General features: G+C 40.1%; 1 protein-coding gene across 1 annotated transcript; it reads left to right on the top strand.

Moving 5' to 3' along the window:
* Nucleotides 1-740: 740 nt before the first annotated feature.
* On the top strand, nt 741-8045 carry LOC311139664 (macrophage mannose receptor 1-like). Its single transcript, XM_084174586.1, has 5 exons — nt 741-804; nt 1074-1159; nt 6252-6614; nt 6762-7082; nt 7296-8045. The coding sequence occupies exons 2-5, from the start codon at nt 1123-1125 to the stop codon at nt 7646-7648; spliced, it is 1074 nt and encodes a 357-aa protein (XP_084030712.1). The 5' UTR covers nt 741-804; nt 1074-1122; the 3' UTR covers nt 7649-8045.
* The last annotated feature ends 13638 nt before the right edge of the window (nt 8046-21683 follow it).

Here is a 21683-nt window from a genome sequence, read left to right as displayed (position 1 = left end):
ATGTTTGGTACCCATCTCTGACCCCATACACACTAAATTTGTACAACTGATGTACAAGACATTTGACGCAACTGTTTTGATACAACAGATAGTTTGTCTGCACAAAAATATTTACACAACAGTCGCAATGGTTGTATCAGAAACATATCCCTTGTATCACAACCATTCTGTCAAATGTGTTGTACATCAGTTGTATGACCTAAGTGTGTACGAGGCCAAACTCATTTTCTATATTACAGATGTAGGGTCTGAATTTGATCAACCTGTTGCAGGAGAACTTCCCTTCAATGCAGGAAAGGTTAAACTTGTAGTGTATTTGAGGTTTAAAAAGGCTTCTGAAGTTTGGAATTTCCACTTTGAAATTTCAGACTTGATTTTCCCTTACGAAATATATATCAACCTATACAAAAAGGTCAATTAATTCACATAATAGTTCACATTTCCTGTTTCTGCAGGATTATTTTAAACTGGCTCAAATTAAAATCCTACATCTGTAGATACACTACTGACCTTCAGTCTCATTGAGAGGTGAGGGGGTTGGGAAATTAAGGAAATAGGCTGTGTACCATCTGTGGTTACCAACTGTTTTGCCTAACGTGGTCCCAATGTTTTGCCCATGTAAAGCATGTGTGTCATCACTCTCTCCAGGATTTGCATTATTAATATGTTTATAGGTAGGCAAAACAAGAAAACTATTTCAACTGTATAAATACCTGAGTTTCCACTCCTTCATTCTACACAGGTCAGAGCCAGTCATACTTTACACAGACAAGACCCCATCATACTCTACACAGCCCACAGCAGGTAAGAGAGACATAACAGCAATTTATCTGAGATATTGATAACACTGTACCAGTTTGTGAGGTTACTAAATAACTAAAAAGGACAACATTATAGTCAGTTTTCTAGCTACAACTAGATTTGGAATTTGTTTGACCCATTGTAGTATTGCTATAATAGTGGAGAAGGATAATTTTTGGAATTGGAATTTGGAACTTTCAATGTGTTATAGTGATATGATCTTGAGTGTGCAAACTCATAAACTAATACATTTGACACATATCCTCAAACAGGACAGCATCCTATCACTTCTCCTCTGTCTCTCCTGACCCTGTGGTCACCATGGACATGACACCACTCCTGCTCCTACTTTGTGCCAGTAAGTATCCACTCAACCTACTGTACACTGTAACGGAAAACTCAAATGTATATGGTAATTTTAGGTATTACCAACAGTAAAGAAAACAATGAAATGTTTTACTGCAGCATACTGTAAATTATGGTGCATTGTGGGAAAAGTGCTGTATTTTAAGTGGTACACTGTTTTTAAGGTAACTTCCTGGCAGCCAATTACCTGTATGTTACTGTAAAAATGTGTACATAATGTTTCCGTAAATTCCAAAGAAACTTTGGTTTAACAGTACATTACTGAAAAGTTTACTGTAAAGTGCAGCCAACCTGCTTGCACCAATCACTTGTAATTACAGTAAAATACTGTGAAATACAATCCCATCCTCTCAATTAATTTCATTCATTCATTCCGATTACGGTAGTGTAGTTTGGTGAAAATGTACCATTATGTAGAAATTGTTAATCTGACTTTATTATTATGTGAATAAATGCAACAGGCCCTGTGCGTCTCTGGTCAAGGTCGCGAGCCTTGCATTACCACACAGTATGACTATAATGAACATGTGTCTATCCTGCAACGTTATGCAATTATTAAGAGACTAGATACAAATAGCTAATCCTGGCGAACAATGTTATAGCATAGAAATATTGAGGCAAGTAGATCAGGGATGTCAAGAAGGAACCCTCCACTAACCCTCCACTAATATTAGCAACCTTGGTCAACGATTGTTAACATCTCCAGTTGCTTTCAACTTCTTAATTATTGCCCTGATAGTGGAAATGGGCATTTTCAACCGTTTAGCTATTTTCTTATAGCCATTTTCTGATTTGTGCAGCTCAACAACCTTTTGTCGCACATCATTACTGTATTCTCGGGTCTTTCCCATAGTGATGGATGACTATGGGAACTTGGCCTGTGTGTCACCTCCTATTTATACCCCAGTGAAACAGGAAGTCATGGTTTACCACTTAAGTGTTCCTAATCACTCAGGTGAACTTAAAAACGTAAAATATGAATAGGAATATACTTCAGTTAGATTTTACTCATAAGAATTTCTAGGGGTGCCAATAATTGTGGCACACATGTTTCGGATAAAAATATTTATTTCATTTATTTCATATTTCAATCATTTTACTTCAATTAAAGGATCGATTTTTATGAATATTTTGAATGAAAGACCAAGAGGATAAACAGCAAATAAAAAAAATTCACAGACCGTTTTGATCTTATTTACCAAGGGTTCCAATATTAGTGGAGGGCACTGTATGCTTTGTGTATAGTGTAAATAACAACAACCAATAGACCTACTATGTTATGAACGTCTAGTCAATCAAAGAATTACTCAGTAAAATGTGGAATGCATTTACTCTATTCAACTAGTCAAATGTATTAGACACAAAATAATTGACACTCAAACAATTACAGTGTACATGAAATATATGATACATTACAGAAGACAGAGCAAATTACTATAAACTAAATAAGACTTAACGTGGTTACATGTGTCTTCAGTTCAGAATAATCTCTAAGAGAAAAACTATGTGTCTGATACACACAGGAACTTGCTAACAAGTTCTCAAAATATTAGCGAACTCACTGCCCTTTTAACCAAATTCAAGCAGCAACTCACCCCCAACCTAAATTAAAATGTCTTTGCACTTTGCTAGTAAAAACAATAGACAGGAACAACACACCCAGATTCTAATCAACACAATTTAAATGATAAGATCGTACCCTGTAGTCGCTCCCTATTTGAACTGACCGCCGTCCGATGAACAGAATAACACAGTTTCTCTGTAACAATAAATCCATAGCACTTACAGTACAATAAAACATATCAAAATTCATAGCTTTTTATGAACTCTTGAAACAATCCAAAAATGGCAGTTTAATTAACTGTAACATTAATTTTATAGATTCAAGTTTTCATCAGTCTTCAAACCTCTCCTGGTGTCAGTGACCCCAGGACTTTTGTGGGAATGTCTCTTCCTAGAGATTGCCACAACAAAGATGTGAGTCTCTCCTGTGAGATGCAAATATACAGCCATCCATGCAAACAATGTCATGAATCCTCAAGCTGGGCCTCGTAGCCAGCAAATTGCCAGTCGCGAGTGTCACATTCTCAAATTTTTCCACTACAGTAGCATTTACTTATTTACAGTCTATTTTAAGGTATTGTACTGTGTGTCATTACACAGTACTTGCTTTGATACCTTATTTATATTACAGTAGGTGTACTGTAATATTATACTGAACAAAAATATAAATGCAACATGCAACAATTTCAAATATTTTACTGAGTTACAGTTCATATAAGGAAATCAATTTAAATACATTCACTATGCCCTATTCTATGGATTTTACATGACTGGGCAGGGGTGCAGCCATGGGTGGGCCTTGGAGGGCACAGGCCCACCCACTTGGCAGCCAGGCCCACCCACTGTGGAGCCAGGCCCAGCCAATCAGAATGAGTTTTTCCCCACAAAAGGGTTTTATTAAAGACAGAAATACTCATACTCCTACCACCACCCACCCCTCCTCAGAGGATCCCGCAGGTGAAGAAGCCGGATGTGGAGGTCTTGGGCTGGTGTGGTTACACATGGTCTGTGGTTGTGAGCCCGGTGGGACATACTTCCAAATTCTCTAAAATGATGTTGGAGGCAGTTTATGGTAGAGAAATGAACGTTCAATTCTCTGGCAACAGCTCTGGTGGACATTTCTACAGTCAGCATGCCAATTACACACTCCTTGGCATTGTGTTGTGTGACGAAACTGCACATCTTAAAGTGGTCTTTTATTGTCCCCAGCACAAGGTGCATCTGTGAAATTATCATGCTGTTTAATCAGCTTCTTGATATGTCATAACTATCAGGTGTATGGATTATCTTGGCAAAGGAGAAATGCTCATTTGTGCACAACATTTTAGAGAAATAAGCTTTCTTTGGGTATGGAACATTTCTGGGATTTTTTATTTCAGCTCATGAAACATGGGACCAACACACTACATGTTTATATTATTGTTCAGTGTAATACATAATTGTACTTGCCACCGAGCTGCCTGTAAATTACTGTGAAATTCATGGTAACCCCGTTAGCAACTCCTCTTGCACCTGATTGTCTGCTGGTCTTCTCTTTTGGCTGATACATTGTTGTCACTTATTGTTCACAGTGAACATACCTGCTTTTTGAGATATAAACCAGACAATGAAAGAACAAATCTAGCTAACCCCATCAACAACAACATACTCTATAGCTACATGTATAACATCACAAACCATGAAACAAACCTCGGTAACGCTTAATTTTAAGGTGTCATTATTACAGTGTAATTACATGTGTAATTACACTGTAACAATAATTGTAGTTAACTGAAACAACCAATAGTTACACTGTAATAACAACATGTAACTTGTAGTTAGTGTTTCGGTCTGTAATTACAAAGGTGTAACAATGAATGCTTGTTACCATGCTTGTTACAAATGGGCAGGTTTCCACTAAACTCACAACTGTAGAATTTTGTTTCTTCTCAGCTGCATCAGATTCAGTAACAACTGTCACAAAGGTTGTGACCCCTCGTGGATGCTCAATAGGCTGTAATTACTTACCCGTGAGTGTGCACTGTTGAAAATATATCTCCACTCAACGTTATTGCTAAAACCAGCCACCAAAATAAAGTGTACCATCTGGGTTAACACTCAGACATAATTTACAACTGAAGCATGTGTTTAGTGAGTCCGCCAGATCAGAGGAAGTAGGGATGACTAGGGATGTTCTCTTGATAAGTGTGAGAATTAGAACATTTTCCTGTCCTGCTAAGCATTCAAAATGTACTTTTGGGTGTCAGGGAAATGTATGGAGTAAAAAGTACATAATTTTCATTAGGAATGTAGTGAAAGTTGTCAAAAATAAAAATGGTAAAGTAAAGTAGTATTTTTACTTAAGTACTTAACACCACTGGTGCTCGGCCCTCCGTTTCCTGTAGTCCTCGATCAGCTCCTTGGTCTTGTTGACGTTGAGGGAGAGGTTGTTGCTCCGGCACCACACTGCCAGGTCACTGACCTCCTCCTTGTAGGCTGACTCATCGTCGCCGGTGATCAGGCCTACTACCGTCGTGTCGTCAGCTAACTTGATAATGGTGTTGGAGTAATGCGTGGCCACACAGTCGTGGGTGAACAGGGAGTACAGGAGGGGACTAAGCACACAGCCCTATGGGGCCCCTGTATTAAGGGTCAGCGTGGTGGAGGTGATGTTTCCTACCCTCACCACCTGGGGTTGGCCTGTCAGGAAGTTAAGAATCCAGTTGAGAGGTACTTACTTGTAACTCATGTATACCTATATAGTACATTACTCATCCTGACAACCTGGCCCTAATTTTAAAGCTTCTGGAAGTGCAATTCAAGTGGGAGGATAAACACACTAGTACACCACAGAGTACATGTTATAGCTACTAGCTACAATGTAATTACTAGGTGTTACACAGGATTTAGCTAGTCAAAATGAAGTGTATCTTTAGGGGTACTTACTTGTAATTAATGTGTACTTATACAGTACATCACCCATCCTGACAACCTGGCCCTCATTTTAAAGCTTCTGAAAGTTTCACTTTATTTCTTTACCTTATTGTGAAATGACCCAGATAGTACACTTTATTTTGGGGGCAAGTGCTAGCAACAACACTGAGTGGAGATATAATTTGAACAGTGCATATTCAAGGGTAAGTCATTAGAGCCTATTGAGCATAGGCTATAATCTCTCAGACACCCAGTGCATCCACGATGGATCACAACCTTTGTGACAGTTGATACTGTATGCAGCTGAGAAGAAGCAAAACACTAAGTTGGTTAATTTACTGAAAACCTGCCCATTTGTAACAAGCATGGTAACAAGCATTCATTGTTACACATCTGTAATTACATACCGCAATTACTACCAGTTACATGTTGTTATTACACTTTAACTATGAGTTGTTACAGTTAACTACAATACTTGTTACTGTAATTACACATGTAATAAGGACCCCTTAAAATTAAGTGTTACCCAAACCACTTATAATTTATGCTTATTTTGTTGGTCATGTGCATGCTAACATTGAACTTAATGAAATTGTTTCTGTCCTCAGGTGTTTGTTGCACAGCTGCACTCAGCCACCTCAGACAGTTCCATCTCATCGGGAAAAGGTTATTCTGGACAAAGGCACAGGACTACTGCCGAACGCACTATACTGATCTTGTTACTGTGTACAATCAGGAGGAAGCTGAGCAGCTGATACAGTTAATGACATCTAACGGCAGCTATACTGCCTGGATAGGTCTCAATCGCACAAAGCCCAGTCCAAAGTGGTCCAATGGAGACCCTGTTGATTTCACTCCATTGTCACCACCTCCAAGCCCGTACACAGAGCCAATGTGTGCAACAATACTCAAAGATATTACAACATTGCAGAAATGCATACAGCAGAAATACTTCATGTGTTACAAAAAAGGTAATACATTCTACAAAAAAAATCTGATTTCCTGTTTACTTGCTCCTCAACAAAATAATAATAATTATTCAACAATATTTAGATATAATTATTTTATATCAAGCTAAGTTGAGTAGAGTAAAATGTTTGTCCATTCTGTGTGTGCAGGGCCTCGTGATTCCTTCCTGATTGAACAGAACATGACCTGGTATAAGGCTCAGAGGTACTGCAGAGAGAACTACACTGACCTGGTCAGCATCATGAACGAAGGACAGAAGGAAGAGGTGAAGAAAAGCGTGAATGCCAGCACCACTCCTTTCTGGATCGGCCTGCTGTATGATGACTGGGAGTGGTCTGATGGAGGGAGATCTTCCTACAGAAACTGGTTACTGGAACCAAGTGATGACAAACCCCGTGTAAAATTAGTTTCTCCTGGAGTTCTGGTAGCTCTTGGGAGTGACAACCTAGGAGATTCATTATGCTATGAGGGTGTGTGCAAGTCCAAATAATAAATGTTTTTATAAAATACATTTTTTAAACAATTATTTCAGCCAATACTTCATCATAGTTCGGTAAAAGATAGAGTTAGAGTAAGATGGTTTAATATGCATCTTTGACATGTATCAGTGCAAGGGTGATAAAACTGTTAAAATTTTTTAAAAATAACCATTTCATTTTCCCTCATGAATTGAACTCCTTCAGACTCGGTGAAGATCGTTGAGGAAAGCAAGACCTGGGAACAGGCTCTGGACCACTGCATTAAGAACTACCGTGGACTGCTGCGTATTGAATCTGAAAAGGACCAGAGGGTTGTGGAGCAGAACCTGAGGCGTGCTGGTGTCAATGTTTCTGTGTGGGTGGGTCTGAGACAGAGCCAACTCTTTGGATTCTGGGTCTGGACCAATGGGCTGCCAGTGGGGTGGAGTAACTGGGAGGGAGACAAACAGCCTGAACAGCCTCTGTCCAACCATTGTGGTGCCATGGCAACCGTGGTGGGATACAAGTGGAGTGATCAGGACTGTCTGTCCATGTTCTTCTTTATCTGTGAAAAGTGATACATGTTCCTATTGTCTATCACTACCATTCTACATATTGTGATTGAGATGTTGTATTTAGGTAATTGCTCATTGAAATCATATTGCCAATGTTGTTTTACTTACAGCATGCAATGTAATGTACACCTGGTCATTATCAATATAACAAAATATCAATATAAAGTACATCAGTAATCTTTGACTAAAATGTTGTGATATTTCAAATATTTTAAATGTTTAGAACAATAATATATAGATTATATGATGGTGATTAAATGAGGATATTCCTTAGTCATTATATGTCTGCCATTTAGCTGACGGTTTTATCTTAAAGGCCCAGTGCAGTCAAAATTCAGATTTTCCTGTGTTTTGTATCATATTGAACAACAGTTGATTAAATTAACACTGTAAAACTGTGAACAGTGTTCTCAGTGATATTTCCTGATAGTTGCTGGTTGAAAATACAATCTACACAGGACCTAATCAGCAGGGTTACATGTGCGGGAGTTTCGGCTTTCCATCGTGATATCACCATGCGGTAAATTGGTTAATAGACCAATAACAAAGAGAGTTCCAAGCCTCTCTGCCAGTAACAGCTAGTTTTCAGTTTTCCCCTCCCCACTCAGACCACTCACAGACAGTCCTAGCAAAATTATTGTTTGATTCATAGTTTTTTGCACAAAAAAAAGAATTGTTTGACCATTTTAATGGAAATCTATTACAGTAAGGTACTTAATTGTTACCCAGAAATGATTTGATATTGATATAAAAACAGCTGCATTGGGCCTTTAAGTTTACCTATAGTCATCACCATTCCACTCCTGTCACTATGGGTTATTTGTGATGAGCTCTATCATAATCAGTCATAAGTTGCAATGGCTAATTTCCATATACATGATGTTTTTATTAACATTCAGATTTTTCGCTGTTTTGGGAGTTCATCTGGTTTTAACAAAACAATGTCTTTGCTTTCATAATATGTATACATTATTGCCAAATTCAGAGTATAAATATAGTTTTTAATCTTATAAACGTAGGAGAAGCACTTTCACATCGGTTTGGTGGATGCCAGCTTGTAACACTTGTCATCACATCAGGCTATCGCGGCACTATCTTATCTGCACTATTAAAACCCTCCCCTATTCCGAAATCATAAATTCATTACAAACTAGCTAGTTATATACACTATATAGTGCATTCGGGAAGTATTCAGACCCATTAACTTTTTCAACATTTTGTTACGTTACAGCCTTATCCTAAAATGGATTAAATAAATAAAAATCCTCAGAAATCTACAAACAATACCCCATAATAACAAAGTGAAAACACGTTTTTTGGAAAGTTTAGCAAATGTATTAAAAACAACAAACAGAAATACCATATTTACATAAGTATTCAGACCCTTTGCTATGAGACTCGAAATTGAGCTCAGGTGCCCGCTGTTTCCATTGATCATCCTTGTAATGTTTCTACAACTTGATTGGAGTCCACCTGTGGTAAATTCAATTGATTGGACATGATTTGGAAAGGCACACACCTGTCTATATAAGGTCCCACAGTTGACAGTGCATGTCACTCCTCAGTAAAAGGCACCTAAAGACTCTCAGACCATGAGAAACAAGATTCTCTGGTATGATGAAACCAAGATTGAACTCTTTGGTCTGAAAGCCAAGCGTCACGTCTGGAGGAAACCTGGCACCATCCCTACGGTGAAGCATGGTGGTGGCAGCATCATGCTGTGGGGATGTTTAGTCAGGAATGAGGGAAAGATGAATGGAGCAAAGTAGAGAGAGATCCTTCATGAAAACCTGCTCCAGAGTGCTCAGGACTTCAGACTGGGGCGAAGGTTCACCTTCCAACAGGACAACGACCCTAAGCACACAGCCAAGACAATGCTCTGAATGTCCTCGAGTGGCCCAGCCAGAGCCCAGACTTGAACCTGATCGAACATCTCTGGAGAGACCTGAAAATAGCTGTGCAGCATCGCTCCCCATCCAAACTGACAGAGCTTGAGAGGATCCGCAGAGAAGAATGGGAAAAACTCCCCAAATACAGGTGTGCAAAGATTGTACCGTCATACCCAAGAAGACTCAAGGCTGTAATCGCTGCCAAAGTTGCTTCAACAAAGTACTAGTAAAGGGTCTGAATACTTATGTAAATATGATATTTCCATATTTGTAATAAATTAGCAACATTTTCAAAAAAACTGTTTTTGCTTGGTCATTATAGGGTATTGTGAGGAATTGATAGAAATAAAAACAATTTGATCAATTTTAGAATAAGTCTGTAACCTAACAAAATGTGGAAAAAGTCAAAGGGTCTGAATACTTTCCCGAAGGCGCTGTATATACAAAAGTATATACAGCGTTAGTGGACCCTTCAAATTAGTGGATTCAGTTAGTTCAGCCACACCCGTTGCTGACAGGTGTATAAAAATCAAGCACACAGCCATGCAAACTCTATAGACAAACATTGGCAGTAGAATTGCCTTACTAAAGAGCTCAGTGACTTTTAATGTGGGACCGTCATAGAATGCCACCTTTCCAACAAGTCAGTTCGTAAAATGTTGAAACGCGTTCTCTGGAGTGATGAAGCACGCTTCACCATCTGGCAGTCCGATGGACGAATCTGGGTTTGTCGAATGTCAGGAGAACGCTACCTGCCCCAATGCATAGTGCCAACTGTAAAGTTTGGTGGAGGAGGAATAATGGTCTGGGGCTGTTTTTCATGGTTCAAGCTAGGCCCCTTAGTTCCAGTGAAGGGAAATCTTAACGCTACATCATACAATGACATTCTAGACGATTATGTGCTTCCATCTTTGAGGCAACAGTTTGGGGAAGGCCCTTTCCTGTTTCAGCATGACAATGCCCACGTGCAAAAAGCGAGGTCCATACAGAAATGGTTTGTCGACATTGGTGTGGAAGACTGCACAGAGCCCTGACCTCAATCCCATCTAACATCTTTGAGATGAATTGGAATGCCAAATACAAGCCAGGCCTAATCGCTCAGCATCAGTTCCCGACCTCAATAATGCTTTTTGGTTGAATGGAAGAAAGTCCCTGCAGCAATGTTCCATCATCTAGTGGAAAGCCTTCCCAGAAGAGTAGAGGCAGTTTTAGTAGCAAAGGGGGGACCAACTCCATATTTATGCCCATGATTTTGGAATGAAATGTTCGACAAGCAGGTATCCACATACTTTTGGTAATGTAGTATATTTTGATTCAATCTACTAGGCTATTCAAGGCTGTTCAATCAAATGATTTTCCTGTTTGCCCAATCAAAGTTACCGTAGCGTATCATCCGCAGGAAAACAAAAAGTGTACCTCAGGCTACACTCTCTAACACTTCAAAACCGATAGTCACACTGTCACTACTGCCTACACCTTAGCTAACTAGCTTAGCTGTCTACTGCATCGATGGATTCCCGGGAGAGAGACATGTTTAAATATTATTGTTGTGCTTGGAGCTGGTTCAGACGATCAGTGGCTTGAACTTATTTGCGACTACTTTTTGACCCTAAGCCGGAGAGCGTCATCACCATCAGTGACTCTGTAAACAGCACAGACACCGACTCAGACGAGCTGACCGAAGTCGAGGCAGAGCCCCTTGAGGAGGCAACCGAGAACCACCCGTTAATGGTGGATCCGTCAATTACGGTGCTTCAGTAGGTCGAGGGGGAATATGTCAGTGATGCTGGGCAAGAAATTGAAATGGCTCGCATGTTCAACGAAGGGAAGCCCTGCTAGTTGCTTTTCACCCCAAGGAGATTGTCAAGAGACGTGACCAGATTAATTATCTCACCTATGGTAAGTGCTTGCCATTCAACTATTAGTCAAGTTTAGTTGGCTGTGAGTGTGAAATGTGTGCGTGTTTCTGTGTCTGTCTATCTGTCAGAGTTTGTGTGTGATGAGGCACAAGTAGACTGGCTAGCTAGTGTAAAGCTGTGTGAGTGTGTGCTTATATTTGTCCTAAAGACAGGTTACATAAATGCATTAAATGGCCATCTATAAAGCTATCACATACTGTACCTTTATATCAAACATGACCCATTTACAATACTAGTAAAAGTGTGTGTGTGTGTGTACTGTTTTGTGGTGTGTGTGTGTGAGTGTTATTGAAAGTGTGTTGATTTTACTTGAACATTTATTGGCTGGAGTAGATTATGACGATGACTGAATGTTAAATAATTATATCTTGTTATTTGTCACATCAACATCATTATCCCAGAAACCCTAAACCCACCCAATTTGCATACCGCCCCAACAGATCCACAGATGATGCAATCTCTATTGCGCTCCACACTACCCTTTCACACCTGGACAAAAGGAACACCTATGTGAGAATGCTATTCATTGACTACAGCTCAGCGTTCAACACCTGTCACGTACGTTAAGGAACGGGACGGACCAAGGTGCAGCGTGAACGGCGAACATGTTTATTAACTAATAAACACACGAAACAGTAACCAAAACAACAAACTTAACCGTGACGGTCCATAGGCTAACACACAAGCCTAAACATGAACATAACAAAATCCCACAACGCAAGCAGGAAAACTGGCTGCCTAAGTATGATCCCCAATCAGAGACAACGAGCGACAGCTGCCTCTGATTGGGAACCACACCCGGCCAAGCATAGACGTAGCCTTTTTGTGTTCTACTGAAACCAATACCAAACCAATTAGGTGGTTGTTCAACGAAATCAAGCTTCGGACGTAATTAATCACGTGCTTCTGAAAAAGCGATACAAGCATTGGCACACTGCTTCAAAATAAACTGCTTAGCGATTTCGACGCATGCCTTGGAGCTCCAGCGTCAACAGTAACATAACTGCTTATAACTAAAAGTAGAAAGGAGTGGTGGGAAAAGTACCAACTTGCTCATACTTGAGAAAAAGTAAAGATACTTTAATATAAAATGACTCAAGTAAAAGTTAAAGTCAACCAGTAAAATACTACTTGAGTAAAAGGCTAAAAGTATTTGGTTTTGAATATACAGTGGGGAAAAAAAGTATTTAGTCAGCCACCAATTGTGCAAGTTCTCCCACTCAAAAAGATGAGAGAGGCCTGTAATTTTCATCATAGGTACACCTCAACTATGACAGACAAATTGAGAATAAAAAAATTCCGGAAAATCACATTGTAGGATTTTTAATGAATTTATTTGCAAATTATGGTGGAAAATAAATATTTGGTCACCTACAAACAAGCAAGATTTCTGGCTCTCACAGACCTGTAACTTCTTCTTTAAGAGGCTCCTCTGTCCTCCACTCGTTACCTGTATTAATGGCACCTGTTTGAACTTGTTATCAGTATAAAAGACACCTGTCCACAACCTCAAACAGTCACACTCCAAACTCCACTATGGCCAAGACCAAAGAGCTGTCAAAGGACACCAGAAACAAAATTGTAGACCTGCACCAGGCTGGGAAGACTGAATCTGCAATAGGTAAGCAGCTTGGTTTGAAGAAATCAACTGTGGGAGCAATTATTAGGAAATGGAAGACATACAAGACCACTGATAATCTCCCTCGATCTGGGGCTCCACGCAAGATCTCACCCCGTGGGGTCAAAATGATCACAAGAACAGTGAGCAAAAATCCCAGAACCACACGGGGGGACCTAGTGAATGACCTGCAGAGAGCTGGGACCAAAGTAACTAAGCCTACCATCAGTAACACACTACGTCGCCAGGGACTCAAATCCTGCAGTGCCAGACGTGTCCCCCTGCTTAAGCCAGTACATGTCCAGGTCCGTCTGAAGTTTGCTAGAGTGCATTTGGATGATCCAGAAGAGGATTGGGAGAATGTCATATGGTCAGATGAAACCAAAATATAACTTTTTGGTAAAAACTCAACTCGTCGTGTTTGGAGGACATAGAATTCTGAGTTGCACCCAAAGAACACCATACCTACTGTGAAGCATGGGGGTGGAAACATCATGCTTTGGGGCTGTTTTTCTGCAAAGGGACCAGGACGACTGATCCGTGCAAAGGAAAGAATGAATGGGGCCATGTATCGTGAGATTTTGAGTGAAAACCTCCCTCCATCAGCAAGGGCATTGAAGATGAAACGTGGCTGGGTCTTTCAGCATGACAATGATCCCAAACACACCGCCCGGGCAACGAAGGAGTGGCTTCGTAAGAAGCATTTCAAGGTCCTGTAGTGGCCTAGCCAGTCTCCAGATCTCAACCCCATAGAACATCTTTGGAGGGAGTTGAAAGTCCATGTTGCCCAGCGACAGCCCCAAAAGATCACTGCTCTAGAGGAGATCTGCATGGAGGAATGGGCCAAAATACCAGCAACAGTGTGTGAAAACCTTGTGAAGACTTACAGAAAACGTTTGACCTGTGTCATTGCCAACAAAGGGTATATAACAAAGTTTTGAGAAACATTTGTTATTGACCAAATACTTATTTTCCACCATAATTTGCAAATAAATGTATTAAAAATCCTATAATGTGATTTTCTGGATTTTCTTTTCTCATTGTCTGTCATAGTTGACGTGTACCTATGATGAAAATTACAGGCCTCATCTCATTTTTAAGTGGGAGAACTTGCACATTTGGTGGCTGACTAAATACTTTTTTCCCCACTGTACGTAAATATCAAAAGGTAATGTAATTGCTAAAATATACTTAAGTATCGAAAGTAAAAGTATAAATCATTTCAAATTCCTTATTAAGCAAACCAGATGGCACCATTTTGTTGTTTAAAAAATGTACTGATAGCCAGTGGCACACTCCATATTTTACGAATGAAGCATGTGTGTTTAGTGAGTCCGCCAGATCAAAAGCAGTAGGGATGACCAGGGATGTTCTCTTGATACAGTTGAAGTCGGAAGTTTACAAACACTTATGTTGGAGTCATTAAAACTCGCTTTTCAACCACTCCACAAATGTCTTGTTAACAAACTGTAGTTTTGGTAAGTCGGTTAGGACATCTACTTTGTGCATGACACAAGTAATTTTTCCAACAATTGTTTACAGACAGATTATTTCACTTATCACAATTCCAGTGGGTCAGAAGTTTACATACACTAAGTTGACTGTGCCTTTAAACAGCTTGGAAAATTCCAGAAAATGATGTCATGGCTTTAGAAGCTTCTGATAGGTTAATTGACATAATTTGAGTCAATTGGAGGTGTACCTGTGGATGTATTTCAAGGCCTACCTTCAAACTCAGTGCTTCTTTGCTTGACATCATGGGAAAATCCAAATAAATCAGCCAAGACCTCAGAAAATAAATTGTAGACCTCCACAAGTCTGGTTAATCCTTGGGAGCAATTTCCAAACGCCTGAAGGTACCACGTTCATCTGTACAAACAATAGTACGCAAGTATAAACACCATGGGACCACGCAGCCGTCATACCGCTCAGGGATGTGCCAAAATTCACCCAACTTATTGTGGGAAGCTTGTGGAAGGCTACCCGACACGTTTGACCCAAGGTAAACAATTTTAATGGCAATGCTACCAAATACTAATTGAGTGTATGGAAACTTCTGACCCACTGGGAATGTGATGAAAGAAATAAAAGCTGAAATAAATCATTCTCTCTACAATTATTCTGACATTTCACATTCTTAAAATAAAGTGGTGATCCTAACTGACCTAAAACAGAGAATTCTTACTAGGATTAAATGTCAGGAATTGTGAAAAATTGAGTTTAAATGTATTTGGCTAAGGTGTATGTAAACTTCCGACTTCAACTGTAAGTGTGTGAATTTGACTATTTTCCTGTCCTGCTAAGCATTCAAAATGTAACGAGAACTTTTGGGTATCAGGAAAAATGTATGGAGTAAAAAGTACACTATTTTCTTTAGGAATGTAGTAAAAGTAAATGTAATCAAACATTTAAATAGTAAAGATATCACAAGAAACTACGTAAGTACTACTTTAAAGTATTTTTACTTAAGTACTTTACACCACTGGTAAAAATATTGACCTTTAAGTCATTGCATCACAGTGCTGAGGCACCACTACAGCCTCGGGTTCAATCAGTGGCCGGGAGTCTCATGGTGCAGCACACAATTGGCCCAATCAATCAATCAATCAATTTTATTTTATATAGCCCTTCTTACATCAGCTAATATCTCAAAGTGCTGTACAGAAACCCAGCCTAAAACCCCAAACAGCTAGTAATGCAGGTGTAGAAGCACGGTGGCTAGGAAAAACTCCCTAGAAAGGCGAAAACCTAGGAAGAAACCTAGAGAGGAACCAGGCTATGAGGGGTGGCCAGTCCTCTTCTGGCTGTGCCGGGTGGAGATTATAACAGAACCATGCCAAGATGTTCAAAAATGTTCATAAGTGACAAGCATGGTCAAATAATAATCAGGAATAAATCTCAGTTGGCTTTTCATAGCCGATCATTAAGAGTTTGAAAACAGCAGGTCTGGGACAGGTAGGGGTTCCATAACCGCAGGCAGAACAGTTTAAACTGGAATAGCAGCAAGGCCAGGCGGACTGGGGACAGCAAGGAGTCACCACGGCCGGTAGTCCCGACGTATGGTCCTAGGGCTCAGGTCTCTCAGTTGGCTTTTCATAGCCGATCATTAAGAGTTGAAAACAGCAGGTCTGGGACAGGTAGGGGTTTCGTAGCCGCAGGCAGAACAGTTGAAACTGGAATAGCAGCAAGGCCAGGCGGACTGGGGAGAGCAAGGTGTCATCATGCCCGGTAGTCCTGACGTATGGTCCTAGGGCTCAGGTTCTCAGAGAGAAAGAGAGAACGAGAGAATTAGAGAGAGCATACTTAAATTCACACAGGACACTGGATAAGACAGGAGAAGTACTCCAGGTATAACCAACTAACCCCAGCCCCCCGACACATAAACTACTGCAGCATAAATACTGGAGGCTGAGACAGGAGCGGTCCGGAGACACTGTGGCCCCATCCGAAGAAACCCCCAGACAGGGCCAAACAGGAAGGATATAACCCCACCCACTCCGCCAAAGCACAGCCCCCGCACCACTAGAGGGATATCCCCAACCACCAACTTACAATCCTGAGACAAGGCCGAGTATAGCCCACAGAGGTCTCCACCACAGCACAAACCAATTTCTGATTTTTGCAATGTTACGTAGATGGAAAAAAGCTGTCCTTGAAACAGTCTTGATATGTTCGTCAAAAGAGAGATCAGGGTCAAGAGTAACGCCTAGGTCCTTCACAGTTTTATTTGAGACGACTTTACAACCATCAAGATGAATTGTCAGATTTAACAGAAGATCTCTTTGTTTCTTGGGACCTAGAACAAGCATCTCTGTTTTGTCCGAGTTTAAAAGTAAAAAGTTTTCAGCCATCCACTTCCTTATGTCTGAAACACAGGCTTCTAGCGAGGGCAATTTTGGGGCTTCACCATGCTTCATTGAAATGTACAGCTGTGTGTCATCCGCATAGCAGTGAAAGTTAACATTATGTTTTCGAATAACATCCCCAAGAGGTAAAATATATAGTGAAAACAATAGTGGTCCTAAAACGGAACCTTGAGGAACACCGAAATGTACAGTTGATTTGTCGGAGGACAGACCATTCACAGAGACAAACTGATATCTTTCCGACAGGTAGGATCTAAACCAGGCCAGAACTTGTCCGTGTAGACCAATTTGGGTTTCCAGTCTCTCCAAAAGAATGTGGTGATCGATGGTGTCAAAGGCAGCACTAAGGTCTAGTAGCACGAGGACAGATGCAGAGCCTCGGTCTGACGCCATTAAAAGGTCATTTACCACCTTCACAAGTGCAGTCTCAGTGCTATGATGGGGTCTAAAACCAGACTGAAGCATTTCGTATACATTGTTTGTCTTCAGAAAGGCAGTGAGTTGCTGCGCAACAGCTTTTTCTAAAATTTTTGAGAGGAATGGAAGATTCGATATAGGCCGATAGTTTTTTATATTTTCCGGGTCAAGGTTTGGCTTTTTCAAGAGAGGCTTTATCACTGCCACTTTTAGTGAGTTTGGTACACATCCGGTGGATAGAGAGCTGTTTATTATGTTCAACATAGGAGGGCCAAGCACAGGAAGCAGCTCCTTCAGCAGTTTAGTAGGAATAGGATCCAGTATGCAGCTTGAAGGTTTAGAGGCCATGATTATTTTCATCATTGTGTCAAGAGATATAGTACTAAAACACTTAAGTGTCTCTCCCGATCCCAGGCCCTCGCAGAGCTGTGCAGATCCAGGACAGCTAAGCCCTGGAGGAATACGCAGATTCAAAGAGGAGTCCGTAATTTGCTTTCTAATGGTCATGATCTTTTCCTCAAAGAAGTTCATGAATTTATCACTGCTGAAGTGAAAGCCATCCTCTCTTGGGGAATGCTGCTTTTTAGTTAGCTTAGTTAGCTTTGCAACAGCGTCGTTCGGGTTAGGAAGGGTTTGGCCGGGGGGATTTCCTTGGCTCATTGTGCTCTCAGCGACTCCTTGTGGCGGGCTGGGCGCCTGCAAGCTGACTTCGGTTGTTAGTTGGACGGTGTTTCCTCTGACACATTGGTGTAGCTGGATTCCGGGTTAAACAAGCAGTGTGTTAAGAAGCAGCACGGCTTGGCAGGTCATGTTTCGGAGGACGCATGACTCTTGACCTTCGCCTCTCCCGAGTCCGTTGGGGAGTTGCAGCGATGAGACAAGATCGTAACTACCAATTGGATATCACAAAATTGAGGAGAAAAAGGGGTTAGTAAAAAAAAGAGGGAAAAAAATATGACCTAACAGTAGTTCCTGGCTGTGTAGTTCCTATTGGAATCCAGCCAGTGTGTGGTTGTCCATCCTGTATTCAGAATGACTGCCAGGGTTGGGACTACGCTATGAGACTACCTAAAGCATCTAAACTGGAATAACCATTTCAGTAATGTGTGTAATGGATTAGTTTAGAAAATGTTTGTCATTTATATTTCAGTAGCATAAGATTTATTCATTAATCAATCAGTCAATGTACATGCACAAACAAAGATATTGAAACAAACCATTCTACAAACAAACCTGCAATAGAGCATGCTGGAAAATATGATATTGATGGGTTTTGGTTCATATTGATGCATATGAGTTTCATTAGGGTAAAACTAGGCCCTCAAAATGAGGCCTTATGAAATACAAGTACCTACAGTATTTTGATATATATAAAAAAAAAGATTACATATTCACTTAGGATCTCACTTGGTGAAGTCTATAGGACCGAAAATGGAAAAATGCAACAACCATGTCTCTGTCACTAACAAATACAGTCATGGGTGGTAACTCTACAATTTACTCGAAAGGCAAGGCACTCTGGGAAATATTTGAATAAGGATTTACAGTAAGCAGTGTGTTAATTTAATACTGTTCCGGTGACTTTTTGGGTTCACAGACTGAACACTGTCACTGTTAATTTGTTCTGTTTTTTTAACAATGGGGAATTTGCTGTGAAACAATAATTTTACTATTGTAATGATCACAAAGTTACTACATATGCATAGGAACTTGATGTCAAGTGTTACTATATTACCTTATGTCACGCTCATTATGTAAATATATGTGTTAGTCATTTTGAAGCTGCAAAGTGGTCTACTCTAATGTTGAGGTGATTCCATGTCCCTCATGTATTTAAATTCTAGCAAAAGGCTAGCATGTGCTTATGGTCATATGTTTAGACTTTTACAACTAACTGTTGTAGTTTTTGGTTATTCATCAAATATTTGGCAGCCATCAAATAAATATTTTCAAATAAATATATTTTTGTTTTAAAAAAACAATTAGTGCATAATAATCAAATACCTTGAAATATGATTTGGTTTTCTGAGACCTGTATTTGAATATCAAATAAAATAGTTGCCTTTTAGTTGAAACTCTATATAAACTATATTTGACTACCTCGATTTAACGAATGTCAGTGTAATGCGGTGGATCGAAGTCAGGCGCAGGACACAGAACTCGAAGAAACGTACTTTACTGAAAATGAGTAAAGAAAACAACACCGAAATACCTCCACACAGGAAGGAACTAACCCGCTCACCAACGACACACGAAACGAAAAACAACCACGCACAAAACACATTGGGAGCCACTGGGTTAAATAGGGAAGACGTGATTCCAATAATGGGCAACAGGTGTGTGACATTAGACAACAGGTGCAACATAGAAACATAGAACATAGATCGGCAGTAGCTAGTATTCCGGTGACGACGAACGCCGCAGCCTGCCCGAGCAAGGAGGAGGGGCAGCCTCGGCAGAATCCGTGACACTCGAGAACTTAAAAAGTTGGTATTTTCAAATAAACTACAAAATACAACTATTTTCTACCCAGGTCTATTGTGAGGTTACTAAACATAACCTAAAAGGACAAAAGCTAGATTGGGAATTTCATTGACCCATTGTAGTATTGCTATGATATCATGTTTATGATGATAAAGTGAAGGGTTGGCACAGGGATTGATTTTGGGAATGGAACTTTCAAAATCTAGTGTGCTGATCTTGATTTCATAAAATATTAACTGTCATCGTGTTGGATGTAAACTCCTACATCTGACACCTCTGTATCCTCACTCAGGGCATCATCCCATCACCTCTCCTCTCCTCTGTCTCTCCTGACCCTGCTGTCAACATGGAGATGACCCCTCTCCTGCTCCTACTCTGTGCTGGTAAAGACTCACTCAACCTATCTAACCACATCAACCTCAACATACAATACCTATGGATAACATCAGCAACCATAACAAATCAAATCAAATTGTATTTGCCACATGCGCCGAATACAACAGGTGTAGACCTTACAGTGAAATTCTTACTTACAATGCAGTTTTAAGAAAGAATACCAAAAAAATAAATAAAAAATGCAATATAAAAAAATACTAAATAAAAGTTACAAATATTTAAAGAATAGCAGTAAAAATAACAATAGCGAGGCTATATACAGTTGAAGTCGGAAGTTTACATACACCTTAGCCAAATACATTTAAAATCAGTTTTTCACAATTCCTGACATTTAATCCTAGTAAAAATCCCCTGTCTTAGGTCAGTTAGGATAACCACTTTATTTTAAGATTGTGAAATGTCAGAATAATAGTAGAGAGAATTATTTATTTCAGCTTTTATTTCTTTCATCACATTCCCAGTGGGTCAGAAGTGTACATACACTCATTAGTATTTGGTAGCATTGCCTTTAAATTGTTTAACTTGGGTCAAACATAGCCTTCCACAAGCTTCCCACAATAAATTGGGTGAATTTTGGCCCATTCCTCCTGACAGAGCTGGTGTAACTGAGTCAGGTTTGTAGGCCTCCTTGCTCGCACATGCTTTTTCAGTTCTGCCCACAAATGTTCTATAGGATTGAGGTCAGGGCTTTGTGATGGCCACTTCAATACCTTGACTTTGTTGTCCTTCAGCCATTTTGCCACAACTTTGGAAGTATGCTTGGGGTCATTGTCCATTTGGAAGAACCATTTGCGACCAATCTTTAACTTCCTGACTGATGTCTTGAGATGTTACTTCAATATATCCACATAATTTTCACGGTTGGGATGGTGTTCTTCGGCTTGCAAGGGACCCCCTTTTTCCTCCAAACATAACGATGGTCATTATGGCCAAACAGTTCTATTTTTGTTTCATCAGACCAGAGTACATTTCTCCAAAAAGTACGATCTTTGTCCCAATGTGCAGTTGCAAACCATAGTCTGGCTTTTTTTTATGGCGGTTTTGGAGCAATGACTTCTTCCTTGCTGAGCGGCCTTTCAGGTTACGTCGATATAGGACTTGTTTTACTGTGGATATAGATACTTTTGTACCTGTTTCCTCCAGCATCTTCACAAGGTCCTTTGCTATTGTTCTGGGATTGATTTGCACTTTTCACACCAAAGTACGTTAATCTCTAGGAGACAGAACGCGTCTCCTTCTTGAGCGGTATGACGGCTGCGTGGTCCCACTTGCGTACTATTGTTTGTACAGATGAACGTGGTACCTTCAGGCATTTGGAAATTGCTCCCAAGGATTAACCAGACTTGTGGAGGTCTACAATTTCTTTTCTGAGGTCTTGCCTGATTTATTTTGATTTTCCCATGATGTCAAGCAAAGAACCGCTGAGTTTGAAGGTAGGCCTTGAAATAC

The sequence above is a fragment of the Coregonus lavaretus genome (genome assembly GCF_964263955.1).
Source record: "Coregonus lavaretus genome assembly, chromosome: 13".
Lineage (NCBI taxonomy): Eukaryota > Metazoa > Chordata > Actinopteri > Salmoniformes > Salmonidae > Coregonus > Coregonus lavaretus.
This window is presented reverse-complemented; position numbering and strand designations above follow the sequence as displayed.

Excerpts from the sequence above, each read along its gene's own strand:
- LOC311139664 (XM_084174586.1), top strand. The coding sequence starts at position 1,123 with ATGGACATGACACCACTCCTGCTCCTACTTTGTGCCA. Across the intron at positions 1,160-6,251 it reads CCTGCTCCTACTTTGTGCCA|GTGTTTGTTGCACAGCTGCA; the intron begins GTAAGTATCCAC and ends TTCTGTCCTCAG. Across the intron at positions 6,615-6,761 it reads CTTCATGTGTTACAAAAAAG|GGCCTCGTGATTCCTTCCTG; the intron begins GTAATACATTCT and ends CTGTGTGTGCAG.